This window comes from Pseudophryne corroboree, chromosome 6 (assembly GCF_028390025.1).
Source record: "Pseudophryne corroboree isolate aPseCor3 chromosome 6, aPseCor3.hap2, whole genome shotgun sequence".
Taxonomy (NCBI): domain Eukaryota; kingdom Metazoa; phylum Chordata; class Amphibia; order Anura; family Myobatrachidae; genus Pseudophryne; species Pseudophryne corroboree.
Window position 1 is genome coordinate 698330868 of NC_086449.1, and position 14317 is coordinate 698345184.

Sequence of the window (14317 nt, forward strand, 5' to 3'; positions counted from 1 at the left end):
AAGCTCCTGCAAACCACACCACCAACTCCCTCAGTGTCAATTTCCTTCTTAGACAGGAAAGCCAATAGTCCTGCAGGCCATGTCACTGGCAAGTCTGACGAGTCCTCTCCTGACTGGGATTCCTCCGATGGATCCTTGAGTGTAACACCTACTGCGCCTGGCTCTGCTGTTGTTGCTGCTGGAAGTCGATCATCATCCCAGAGGGGAAGTCGGAAGACCACTTGTACTACTTCCAGTAAGCAATTGACTGTCCAACAGTCCTTTGCGAGGAAGATGAAATATCACAGCAGTCATACTGTTGCAAAGCGGATAACCCAGGCCTTTGCAGCTGTGTTGGTGTTAGACGTGTGTCCGGTATCCGCCGTTAGTTCACAGGACTTAGAGAATTTCTTGAGGTAGTGTTTCCCCAGTACCAAAAGCCATCTAGGTTCCACTTCTTTAGGCAGGCGATACCGAGAATGTACACAGACGTCAGAAAAAGAGTCACCAGTGTCCTAAAAAATGCAGTTGTACCCAATGTCCACTTAACCACGGACATGTGGACAAGTGGAGCAGGGCAGACTAAGGACTATACGACTGTGACAGCCCACTGGGTAGATATATTGCCTCCCGCAGCAACAACAGCAGCGGCAGCACCAGTAGCAGCATCTTGCAAATGCCAACTCGTTCCTAGGCAGGCTACGCTTTGTATCACCGCTTTCCATAAGAGGCACACAGCTGACAACCTCTTACGGAAACTGAGGAACATCATCGCAGATTGGCTTACCCCAATTGGACTCTCCTGGGGATTTGTGACATCGGACAATGCCACCAATATTGTGCGTGCATTACATGTAGGCAAATTCCAGCACGTCCCATGTTTTGCACATACAATGAATTTGGTGGTGCAGAATTTAAAAAAAAACGACAGGGGCATGCAAGAGATGCTGTCGGTGGCCCGAAGAATTGCGGGCCACTTTCGGCATTCAGCCACCGCGTGCCGAAGACTGGAGCAGCAGCAAACACTCCTGAACCTGCCCTGCCATCAGCTGAAGCAAGAGGTGGTAACGAGGTGGAATTCAACCCTCTATATGCTTCAGAGGATGGAGAAGCAGCAAAAGGCCATTCAAGCCTATACATCTGCCTACGATATATAGGCAAAGGAGGGGGAATGCACCTGACTCAAGCGCAGTGGAGAATGATTTCAACGTTGTGCAAGGTTCTGATGCCCTTTGAACTTGCCACACATGAAGTCAGTTCAGACACTGTCAGCCTGAGTCAGGTCATTCCCCTCATCAGGCTTTTGCAGAAGCAGCTGGAGAGATTGAAGGAGGAGCTAAAACGGAGCGATTCCGCTAGGCATGTGGGACTTGTGGATGGAACCCTTCATTCACTTAACCAGGATTCACGGGTGGTCAATCTGTTGAAATCAGAGCACTACATTTTGGCCACGGTGCTCGATCCTAAGTTTAAAGCCTACGTTGTATCTCTCTTTCTGGCCGACACAAGTCTGCAGATGTTCAAAGACCTGCTGGAGAGACACTTGTCAGGACAAGCGGAACGTGACCCGCCAACAGCTCCTCCTTAATTGTCTACCGCCACTGGAGCTGCCAGGAAAAGGATCACATTTCCAAAACCACCCGCTGGCGGTGATGCAGGGCTGTCAGGAGCGAAAACTGACATCTGGGCCGGACTGAAGTACCTGCCAACGATTACTGACATGTCGTCTACTGTTACTGTATACGATTCTGTTACCATTGAAAGAATGGTGGAGGATTATATGAGTGACCTCATCCAAGTAGGCACGTCAGACAGTCCGTACGTATACTAGCAGGAAAAAGAGGCAATTTGGAGGCCCTTGCACAAACTGGCTTTATTCTACCTAAGTTGCCCTCCCTCCAGTGTGTACTCCGAAAGAGTGTTTAGTGCAGCCGGTCACCTTGTCAGCGATCGGCGTACAAGGTTACTTCCACAAAATGTGGAGAAGATGATGTTCATCAAAATGAATTATAATCAATTCCTCCGTGGAGACATTTACCAGCAATTGCCTCCAGAAAGTACACAGGGACCTGTGATGGTGGATTCCAGTGGGGACGAATTAATATTCTGTGAGGAGGGGGATGTACACAGTGAAAGGGGTGAGGAATCGGAGGATGATGATGAGGTCAACATCTTGCCTCTGTAGAGCCAGTTTGAGCAAGGAGAGATTGATTGCTTCTTTTTTTGGTGGGGGCCCAAACCAACCAGTCATTTCAGCCACAGTCATGTGGCAGACCCTGTCGCTGAAATGATAGGTTTGTTAAAGTGTGCATGTCCTGTTTATACAACATAAGGGTGGGTGGGAGGGCCCAAGGACAATTCCATCTTGCACCTCTTTTTTTTAATTTTATTTATCTTGGCATCATGTGATGTTTGGGGCCAATTTTTTTAAGTGCCATCCTGTCTGACACTGCAGTGCCACTCCTAGATGGGCCAGGTGTTTGTGCCGCCCACTTGGGTCGCTTAGCTTAGTCATCCAGCGACCTCGGTGCAAATTTTTAGGACTAAAAATAATATTGTGAGGTGTTCAGAATAGACTGGAAATGAGTGGAAATTATGGTTATTGAGGTTAATAATACTATAGGATCAAAATTACCCCCAAATTCTATGATTTAAGCTGTTTTTGAGTGGTTTTTGAAAAAAAACACCAGAATCCAAAACACACCCTAATCCGACAAAAAATTTTAAGGGAGGTTTTGCCAAAACGCGTCCGAATCCAAAACACGGGCGCGGAACCGAATCCAAAACCAAATACAAACCCCGAAAAATTTCCGGTGCACATCTCTAATTTATATTGATATTTATCTGTACCTACCATGAAACATTTATAATCGCTTGTACCTGTAACAGGCTGCTATAAGGTGTTTTACAAACTACAAACCTTGTATAGAATTGTTGATTTTTAATGCTTATCCATATATTTTGTTTAGAATAAATTGCATAAATTTTATATACATACAAAATAACACTGTACTTCTTTATATCACATCATCTAGTAGCGCCAGAGGTTCCTTTTCTTTCTTTTGCTATTGCTGAATTGAGGAATACCTGAAAAGAATTCCCCGTTGTAACCTAGGCTGCACAGATAGACTCTTTTCATATACACATACAAACATTTACTGGAGGGAGCGCAGATCACACCCCCACTTGTACATTTCTATAATCTTATGTTCAACATACGTATGTACAGTAGGTGTGTCTTTTTATGCCATTGCGGTGATTATTTTATATTTGTTAATTAAAGGGGCTCGCATAGCTTTTACTTATTTTCGTTTTGGTATTTGTTTATTGTGTGTATTAAAAATTGATGGTTAAATATATTGTTATAGTACTTTTACCAAATTCCTATGTTGGTGCTAGTGTTAAATCATCTTTCAGTTAGTTTATTCTCTTTTGCACTCAACCGCTTCTTAGGGTTCCCAAGTAAAATCTCCTGCCCCCAGTATGGGAATTTGCTTCTCATTGGAAGGGGCTTTCTGCTAAGTGCACGTTAGACATGCTGTCTTATGGGAGGTGTTTTCTCGTTTTGGCACTGTCATTCCGGACTGCCGTCAGCAGAAGGCGCATCCGCTGGGAAGCATCTCCCCTCTATTCCGCCAGCTTCTAGGAGCTGTAGCTGGTACAGTTCCTAGAAGTGCTTTTTTCACATGTCACACTTGCTGTACCCCTCGGCTGGAATGGTAGGAGCAGCCACTGTACAGCAGCATCCCGATGTTCAGAATCCCGATGGTAAGTGCTGGGGTTGGGCACTAGAGGGAGGGTTAAGGTTAGGCTGCAGGAAGGGACAGTTATTGTTAGGCTGCTAGAGTGGTGGATTAGGTGTAGGATTAAAACATTAGGATACATCGGGATTCTGAAGGTCGGGATGCCGATGTCGATGTGCCTCTGAAACTGCCACCATCATTGTGATCGCACAGGTGACTACCAGGCCTCACAGAATAGCCAATGGTCGGGATGTGTCCAGTTTGGCTGCAGTATGTGTGGTGAACGCAGATGTAGTAGAACTGGTAGCTCATGCTCTATCTATCTTTGTAAGATACACAAGTAATGTTCTGTTACATGCTAGAGGTCCATGAAACCCCTTTTCTCTAACGTCCTAAGTGGATGCTGGGGACTCCGTAAGGACCATGGGGAATAGCGGCTCCGCAGGAGACTGGGCACAAAAGTAAAAGCTTTAGGACTACCTGGTGTGCACTGGCTCCTCCCCCTATGACCCTCCTCCAAGCCTCAGTTAGATTTTTGTGCCCGAACGAGAAGGGTGCACACTAGGTGGCTCTCCTGAGCTGCTTAGTGAAAAGTTTAGTTTTAGGTTTTTTATTTTCAGTGAGACCTGCTGGCAACAGGCTCACTGCATCGAGGGACTAAGGGGAGAAGAAGCGAACTCACCTGCGTGCAGAGTGGATTGGGCTTCTTAGGCTACTGGACATTAGCTCCAGAGGGACGATCACAGGCCCAGCCATGGATGGGTCCCAGAGCCGCGCCGCCGGCCCCCTTACAGAGCCAGAAGACAGAAGAGGTCCGTAAAATCGGCGGCAGAAGACGTCCTGTCTTCAACAAGGTAGCGCACAGCACTGCAGCTGTGCGCCATTGCTCTCAGCACACTTCACACTCCGGTCACTGAGGGTGCAGGGCGCTGGGGGGGGGGCGCCCTGAGACGCAATAAAACACCTTGGATGGCAAAAAATGCATCACATATAGCTCCTGGGCTATATGGATGAATTTAACCCCTGCCAAAATACATAGAAAAACGGGAGATAAGGCCGCCGATAAGGGGGCGGAGCCTATCTCCTCAGCACACTGGCGCCATTTTCCCTCACAGCTCCGTTGGAGGGAAGCTCCCTGGCTCTCCCCTGCAGTCACTACACTACAGAAAGGGTTAAAAAAGAGAGGGGGGGCACTAATTATGCGCAGTATTAAAGATACAGCAGCTATAAGGGGAAAAACACTTATATAAGGTTATCCCTGTATATATATAGCGCTCTGGTGTGTGCTGGCAAACTCTCCCTCTGTCTCCCCAAAGGGCTAGTGGGGTCCTGTCCTCTATCAGAGCATTCCCTGTGTGTGTGCTGTATGTCGGTACGTTTGTGTCGACATGTATGAGGAGAAAAATGATGTGGAGACGGAGCAGATTGCCTGTAATAGTGATGTCACCCCCTAGGGGGTCGACACCTGAGTGGATGAACTGTTGGAAGGAATTACGTAACAGTGTCAGCTCTGTATAAAAGACAGTGGTTGACATGAGACAGCCGGCTACTCAGCTTGTGCCTGTCCAGACGTCTCATAGGCCGTCAGGGGCTCTAAAGCGCCCGTTACCTCAGATGGCAGATATAGACGCCGACACGGATACTGACTCCAGTGTCGACGGTGAAGAGACAAATGTGACTTCCAGTAGGGCCACACGTTACATGATTGAGGCAATGAAAAATGTTTTACACATTTCTGATAATACGAGTACCACCAAAAAGGGGTATTATGTTCGGTGAGGAAAAACTACCTGTAGTTTTCCTGAATCTGAGAAATTAAATGAGGTGTGTGATGATGTGTGGTTTTCCCCCAATAACAACTGTTCATTTCTAAAATGTTATTGGCATTATATCCTTTCCCGCCAGAGGTTAGGGTGCGTTGGAAAACATCCCCTAGGGTGGATAAAGCGCTCACACGCTTGTAAGAACAAGGGCTCTACCCTCTCCTGAGATGGCCGCCCTTAAGGATCCTGCTGATAGAAAGCAGGAGGGCATCCTAAAAGGTATTTACACACATACTGGTGTTATACTGCGACCAGCAATCGCCTCAGCCTGGATGTGCAGTGCTGGGTTGGCGTGGTCGGATTCCCTGACTGAAAATATTGATACCCTAGATAGGGACAGTATATTATTGCTTATAGAGCATTTAAAAGATGCATTTCTATATATGCGTGATGCACAGCGGAATATTTGCCGACTGGCATCAAGTCTAAGTGCGTTGTCCATTTCTAACAGTAGAGGGTTATGGACACGACAGTGGTCAGGTGATGTGGATTCCAAACGGCATTTGGAAGTATTGCCTTATTAAGGGGAGGAGTTATTTGGGGTCGGTCTTTCAGACCTGGTGGCCACAGCAACAGCTGGGAAATCCACGTTTGTAACCCAGGTCGCCTCTCAACATGAGAAGACGCCGTATTATCAGGCGCAGTCTTTTCGTGGGCAAGCGGGCAAAAGGTTCCTCATTTCTGCCCCGTGACAGAGGGAGAGGAAAAAGGCTGCAGAAATCAGCCAGTTCCCAGGAACAGAAGCCCTCTCCCGCCTCTGCCAAGCCCTCAGTATGACGCTGGGGCTTTACAAGCAGAATCAGGCACGGTGGGGGCCCGTCTCAATGAATTTCAGCGCGCAGTGGGCTCACTCGCAAGTAGACCCCTGGATCCTTCAGGTGATATCTCAGGGGTACAAATTGGAATTCGAGACGTCTCCCCCTCGCCGTTTCCTAAAGTCGGCTTTACCGATGTCTCCTTCTGACAGGGAGACAGTTTTGGAAGCCATTCACAAGCTGTATTCCCAGCAGGTGATAATCAAGGTACCCCTCCTGCAACAGGGAACGGGGTATTATTCCACACTGTTGTGGTACCGAAGCCGGACGGCTCGGTGAGACCGATTCTAAATCTAAAATCTTTGAACACTTACATACAGAGGTTCAAATTCAAGATTGAGTCACTCAGAGCAGTGATTGCGAACCTGGAAGAAGAGGACTACATGATGTCTCGGGACATCAAGGATGCTTACCTTCATGTCCAAATTTACCCTTCTCACCAAGGGTACTTCAGGTTTATGGTACAGAACTGTCACTATCAGTTTCAGACGCTGCCGTATGGATGGTCCACGGCACCCCGGGTCTTTACCAAGGTAATGGCCGAAATGATGATACTCCTTCGAAGGAAGGGAATTTTAGTTATCCCTTACTTGGACGATTCCCTGATAAGGGTAAGATCCAGGGAACAGTTGGAGGTCGGTGTAGCACTATCTCAGGTAGTGTTGCGGCAGCACGATTGAATTCTCAATATTCCAAAATCGCAGCTGATTCCGACGACTCGTCTTCTGTTCTTAGGGATGATCCTGGACACAGTTCAGAAAAAGGTGTTTCTCCCGGAGGAGAAAGTCAGGGAGTTATCCGAGCTAGTCGGGAACCTCCTATAACCGAGCCAAGTCTCAGTACATCAATGAGATGGTTCTGGGAAAAATGGTGGCTTCCTATGAAGCAATCCCATGCGGCAGATTCCACGCAAGAACTTTCCAGTGGGACCTGCTGGACAAATGGTCCGGGTCGCATCTTCAGATGCATCAGCGGATAACCCTGTCACCAAGCACAAGGGTGTCTCTCCTGTGGTGGTTGCAGAGCGCTCATCTTCTAGAGGGCCGCACATTCAGGACTGGGTCCTGGTGACCACGGATGCCAGCCTGCGAGGCTGGGGAGCAGTCACACAGGGAAGGAATTTCCAGAGCTTATGGTCAAGCCTGGAGACATCGCTTCACATAAATATCCTGAAGCTAAGGGCCATTTACAATGCTCTAAGCTCAGCAAGACCTCTGCTTCAAGGTCACCCGGAGTTGATCCATTCGGACAACATCACGGCAGTCACCCACGTAAACAGACAGGGTGACACAAGAAGCAGAAGGGCAATGGCAGAAGCTGCAAGGATTCTTCGCTGGGCGGAAAATCATGTGATAGCACTGTCAGCAGTATTCATTCCGGGAGTGGACGACCTCCACCCGGGAGAGTGGGGACTTCACCCAGAAGTCTTCCACATGTTTATAAAACTCGACAAGTATTGCGCCAGGTCAAGGGACCCTCAGGCAATAGCTGTAGACGCTCTGGTAACACAGTGGGTGTACCAGTCAGTGTATGTGTTCCCTCCTCTGCCTCTCATAACCAAGGTACTGAGAATTATAAGATGGAGAGGAGTAAGCACTATATTTGTGGCTCCGGATTGGCCAAGAAGGACTTGGTAACCGGAACTTCAAGAGATGCTCACGGAGGATCCGTGGCCTCTACCTCTAAGAAGGGACCTGCTCCAGCAAGGACCCTGTCTGTTCCAAGACTTACCGCGGCTGCGTTTAACGGCAGGGCGGTTGAACGCCGGATCCTGAAGGAAAAAGGCATTCCGGATGAAGTCATCCCTATCCTGATCAAAGCCAGGAAAGATATAACCGCAAAACATTATCACCGCATTTGGCGAAAATATGTTGCGTGGTGCGAGGCCAGTAAGGCCCCGACGGAGGAATTTTCAACTAGGTCGATTCCTACATTTCCTGCAAACAGGAGTGTCTATGGGCCTGAAATGGAGGTCCATTAAGGTTCAAATTTCGGCCCTGTCAATTTTCTTCCAAAAAGAACTAGCTTCAGTCCCTGAAGTTCAAACGTTTGTGAAAGGGGTACTGTATATACAGCCTCCTTTTGTGCCTCCAGTGGCACCTTGGGATCAAAATGTAGTTTTTGGGTTCCAAAAGTCACATTGGTTTGAACCACTTAAATATGTGGAGTTAAAATATCTCACATGGAAAGTGGTCATGCTGTTGGCCCTGGCCTGGGCCAGGTGCGTGTCAGAATTGGCGGCTTTATCCTGTAAAAGCCCTCATCTGATTTTCCATTCGGACAGGGCGGAATTGAGGACTTGTCCTCAGTTTCTCCCTAAGGTGGTTTTCAGCGTTTCACCTGAATCAACCTATTGTGGTGCCTGCGGCTACTAGGGACTTGGAGGACTCCAAGTTGCTGGACATTGTCAGAGCCCTGGAAATATAGGTTTCCAGGACGGCTGGAGTCAGAAAATCTGACTCGTTGTTTATTCTGTATGCACCCAACAAGCTGGGTGCTCCTGCTTCTAAGCAGACTATTGCTCGTTGGATTTGTAGTACAATTCAGCTTGCACATTCTGTGGCAGGCCTGCCACAGCCAAAATCTGTAAAAGCCCATTCCACAAGGAAGGTGGGCTCATCTTGGGCGGCTGCCCGAGGGGTCTCGGCTTTACAACTTTGCCGAGCAGCTACTTGGTCAGGAGCAAATACGTTTGTAAAATTCTACAAATTTGATACCCTGGCTGAGGAGGACCTGGAGTTCTCTCATTTGGTGCTGCAGAGTCATCCGCACTCTCCCGCCCGTTTGGGAGCTTTGGTATAATCCCCATGGTCCTTACGGAGTCCCCAGCATCCACTTAGGACGTTAGAGAAAATAAGAATTTACTTACCGATAATTCTATTTCTCGTAGTCCGTAGTGGATGCTGGGCGCCCATCCCAAGTGCGGATTGTCTGCAATACTGGTACATAGTTATTGTTACCAAAAAAATCGGGTTATTATTGTTGTGAGCCATCTTTTCAGAGGCTCCTCTGTTATCATGCTGTTAACTGGGTTCAGATCACAGGTTGTACGGTATGATTGGTGTGGCTGGTATGAGTCTTACCCGGGATTCAAAATCCTTCCTTATTGTGTACGCTCGTCCGGGCACAGTATCCTAACTGAGGCTTGGAGGAGGGTCATAGGGGGAGGAGCCAGTGCACACCAGGTAGTCCTAAAGCTTTTACTTTTGTGCCCAGTCTCCTGCGGAGCCGCTATTCCCCATGGTCCTTACGGAGTCCCCAGCATCCACTACGGACTACGAGAAATAGAATTATCGGTAAGTAAATTCTTATTTTTGTGTGTTTGGCTATCTCTGTGCTAATATTCTATTCCTTCCTCAAGGAAGCAACTTCCATTTGTGGACTACGGAGATGCTGTAATGTATGGTATGGAGGCCACCCCAAGTCAATGGCTAAGAGCACACTCCATCTGGGGAAGGTACAGTGTAATATGTCCTGCTTCACACATCAGTGTATGCATGGTTCTCTGATACTGAGGCTTGCCGTGTAACTGGTTCATATCATTTTATTCTGTCTCGGAATGAAAATATTTCACCCACTTTCTGCTAAATCATTATATTTTCCTTTTCTCTTTATTTTATGTGAGGCTAAAACTTAAAAAGTTGACTGTTCTACTGTGGACCAGATTTAAGGTGCATACACACTATGTGATTCGTTCCAGGAGCGGTATCGTGTAGTGTTTTCCCTCCCGGCCTGGGCTGCAGATATAGGGCCTAATTCAGACCTGATCTCATCAGCACATTTGTTAGCTAATGGACAAAACCATGGGGGTCATTCCGAGTTGTTCGTTCGTTATATTTTTCTCGCAACGGAGCGATTAGTCGCTAATGCGCATGCGCAATGTCCGCAGTGCGACTGCGCCAAGTAAATTTGCTATGCAGTTAGGTATTTTACTCACGGCATTACGTGGTTTTTTTCTTCGTTCTGGTGATCGTAATGTGATTGACAGGAAGTGGGTGTTTCTGGGCGGAAACTGGCCGTTTTATGGGTGTGTGCAAAAAAACGCTACCGTTTCTGGGAACAACGCGGGAGTGGCTAGAGAAACGGAGGAGTGTCTGGGCGAACGCTGGGAGTGTTTGTGACGTCAAACCAGGAACGAAACTGACTGAACTGATCGCAGATGCCGAGTAAGTCTGGAGCTACTCAGAAACTGCTAAGAAGTGTCTATTCGCAATTCTGCTAATCTTTCGTTCGCAATTTTGATAAGCTAAGATTCACTCCCAGTAGGCGGCGGCTTAGCGTGTGCAAAGCTGCTAAAAGCAGCTTGCGAGCGAACAACTCGGAATGAGGGCCCATGTGCACTGCAGGGGGGGGCAGATATAATGTGCAGAGAGAATTAGATTTGGATCGGGTGTGTTCAAACTGAAATCTAAATTGCAGTGTAAACATAAAGCAGCCAGTATTTACCCTGCACAGAAACAATATAACCCACCCACATCTAACTCTCTCTGCACATGTTATATCTGCCCCCCTGCAGTGCACATGGTTTTGCCCATTAGCTCACAAATTTGCTGCTGCGACCAGGTCTGAATCAGGCCCATAGTGCATACACGCTGTGCGATATCGCTAGTGATATCGCTCAGTGATGTCATGCCGTAGCCGGGCCGTGCATGCAGCTTTGGCCGAAGATGGCTTCCAGTATGTAGAGTTGAAATATTTTGTAGTGACTAGTGAATTCAGACTAATTGTACTAAAACAAATGCTGACCCCCAACAAGTGGCACCCCTAGGCATGTGCCTAATGTAAAATTCACCACTGGGGACACATATATGTGCCCCCTGAATATGTGACTTCGATGCACATACCCTGCCAAAATTAGTGAAAGGCGCCAGTACTATATCCTGGGCTGGTTTTGGATAAAGCTGGGGCACCATAAGTATTGAAAATAAAAGTATATATTATAGAGCAGGAGAGAGAGAATTGCTCTAACGTTCTGTACTTCATTTACAACCCCTAAAATATACCTCTGCATTTATTTTGTGGCTTCCGGTGCATATATGAATACTGAGTACGTACTCTTTCATTAGAGGTTATTAGAGGTTTGGCTCTTGTGTTTTCTTTATACTTTATTTTTTTTTTATCCTTTAGCCCTCCAAGCATAAAACAAGCATTTTATTTTTATTTATTTGATATATATGTACGGAGATGTAGCGCTGTAAATTTCTGGATAAATGTGTAGTCGGGAGATAACTTCATCTTATGGTCTTTGTGTTCTCTTATCGTTTAGGTGGATTATTGGGTTTTTCCTCATTCTCACCCAGTTAGGGTTTTGCTGCGTTTACTTTGTGTTCCTGGCTGACAATATAAAACAGGTATTAATGCTCACTTTTACATTCACACACCTTACATAAATCTAACCATGAAATGGGTTCCCTTATTCATTTATCGCTGCATTTGCCTGACCTGTTTGCTCCTTTATTATAGACTAATACACTGCATGATTTCAACATGTATTTTAGATGCCACCTTGTGGTAAATGCTGTCTATTGCAGGCATTACAGCTGAACATGAAAGCTTGAACAGGTCTGGGTTTTGTTCCTAGGCTTTAAGTCAGCGTAACGCTGTGCAGCACTGCACGCCCTAAACTGGTGCCTAATAAAAAGAGAACATAAAGATGTGCTGTAAGGCATTTTGAGGGGAAAAACCTTGTCCTGCAGTACAGAGTTGGGGTATAGTGGTGAGGGATCCTGAGCCTCAGCGGTAAGTATAATAGTGCCCAGGCTACTTGCTCCACTACTGCAGTCTTACTGTCCCCCCCATTGATTCAAAGAAAAGGAAGTACAAAGGGCCTTATTCAGAGTTGGACCCAGCTGTTGCGTTTAAATGCAGCAGCCGCGTCCATAGGGTCTGCGCACGTGCAGCGGCCATAGTGTGAGTGCGCGAACCTTTACCATACGTTCGCGTCCCGGAAGAATGCGATCACAAGTTGATTGACAAGCGACGGGCAGCCGGGGGCGGTGACACGACGGGGCGGAGGAGATCTGGAAAAGCAGACGTTTTATGCCATTTTTAGGGCTGGCCTTTGATGTCGCCTGAGTTTCCTGCGTATGAAAAAGGGATTTTGGGCGTTATGGGGATAATGCCGCCTAGCATGTGTGGCGCCGCCCCACGATGCGTTTGCAATGACATTGAATAGATTTTGACCCCTGCCTGCGCAACCTGGCTGTGTAGGCAGGGGTCCCACTGCCATGTTTTTTTTTTTTTGTTTTTTTTTTTTGGGAGACAAAGGAATGACTAAAAACTGGGTATTTCCATCAGCCAAGAGAGAAATCCTTCAATGGTGAAACTAATACACTATATATTGTAGCATATTTATTGTCTCTACTTATGCTGCAGTGTGGTGTTAGCGTAGAACTGGCATTGGTGCATCTTAGCAAAATATACATGTTAAGGGAGAACTCCTGGAAAATGTAAAAAAACAAACAAATGTTTTTGTCTAAAGTAAATAATATTTTACCTACCAAGTTCGGCGGGGTCAGCGCTCGCTCTGATGTCCAGGACGTCATTCTACTCTTAGCCTGTAAAGTGAACTAGAGTGTTGGGGTGTTTTCTTTGGACCTCCCCTATCTCATTATTACTTCAGTTTTTCAGAGCTCACGGAGTTGCCCTTGTTATCTGTGCAATCAGAAAATTGGGGGCACTGAAATTAGTTAGGAATATTTGTATTGTTTGGGGGAGACCTGGTGAATGACTGAGCCAAATGACTAGTATTTAATAAAGGTAGGTGTAGAAGGAGGGTAGAATTAGGGTGGAGGTATAGAGCATTGAGCAGGTGCATCCACAGCTCACACTTTTCCTTAGTCCTAGTTGTTACCCAGCTCCAGCACTCTATGTACAGCAGATATCTGCAGTGATTATTGGGTAACAGCAGGTCTGGTGGTGCATAAGCCTTCATCTAACCACTGAATATTGGAGACTAAGGAGGTGTGATAAAAGATAAAAGCCTTTTTTAATACATTTTTGTAGGTCCCTGTTGTCTGACTGACGGTGACCTTACCACGTGTCTGACATTATCCATAATGCTGTTTGTGCCTTCTCACAGGTGGTGGAATCTGCCAATGGCACCTCTAATGACTGCAGTTGCAATATGACAGTGGTGCATAGCGAGAGCATGGATTCCAGACTGTACATCTTGTCCTTCCTGCCCTTCCTCATCCTGCTGGTCTTCATCAGGAACCTGCGCTACCTATCCATCTTCTCTCTGGTCGCCAACCTGGCCATGATGGCCAGTGTAGTCATGATCTACCAATATATTGGAAGGGTAAGTAACTCTCCGTGTCACTAAAATATATTCCTGGCACTGTATGGAAAACAAAACCTAATTATCAGGAATCTGGTACTAATAATACCCCTTTCACACCGCCATTGCCAGATTTAACCCGGTAATTGGAAACGGGTCCTTCCCGGGTGGGACCCGGCATTAGACGCTCTTGCTAGCTTCCCCAACCCGGCAATATGCCTGGCGGGTTGCCATAGCAGCGGGGGGTAGAGCTGGCAGTGGGGGCGGAGGCTGCGCTGGGAGATGAGATCAAGTCCGCGCCGCCTCTCCCTGTTGTAGTGAACGGGTACCCGGGAGCCCGTTTGCGCCACCATTGACCCGTATTCAACCTGGGAATAACACTGCTTTATTCCCGGGTTGAATTGCCGGGTCAGGTGACCCGGTATTTCAGCTATGGCACTTTCACACCGGGTTATTTGTGCGGTGTGAAAGGGGTATTACATACACAAGTATCCATTATCAGGAACTTGCCAGATCTGAAGATATCAGATGATGTATGACAAGCATTTTTTGTGTGCAGGCTTCATATGGAATCTATATTTGTGGGTCTACATTGTCTATTACCTTTGGAATGAGCTGTTAACACTTCATGTTTGTCGATTGCATTTAATTAAAGGGGTGTGGTATGTTTTGTCGACA

The 14317-nt window shown here is 46.9% G+C and overlaps 1 protein-coding gene across 2 annotated transcripts in view; it reads left to right on the top strand.

Annotated features, from left to right (window-relative positions):
- Positions 1–14317, top strand: part of LOC134933262 (proton-coupled amino acid transporter 1-like) — a 155015-nt gene that overhangs the window by 35676 nt on the left and 105022 nt on the right. For both annotated transcript variants that reach the window (XM_063928330.1, XM_063928329.1), the window contains exons 5-7: positions 9722–9817; positions 11627–11711; positions 13442–13660. In XM_063928330.1, the coding sequence (XP_063784400.1) occupies positions 9722–9817; positions 11627–11711; positions 13442–13660 (400 nt within the window). The remainder of the gene's footprint in view (positions 1–9721; positions 9818–11626; positions 11712–13441; positions 13661–14317) is intronic.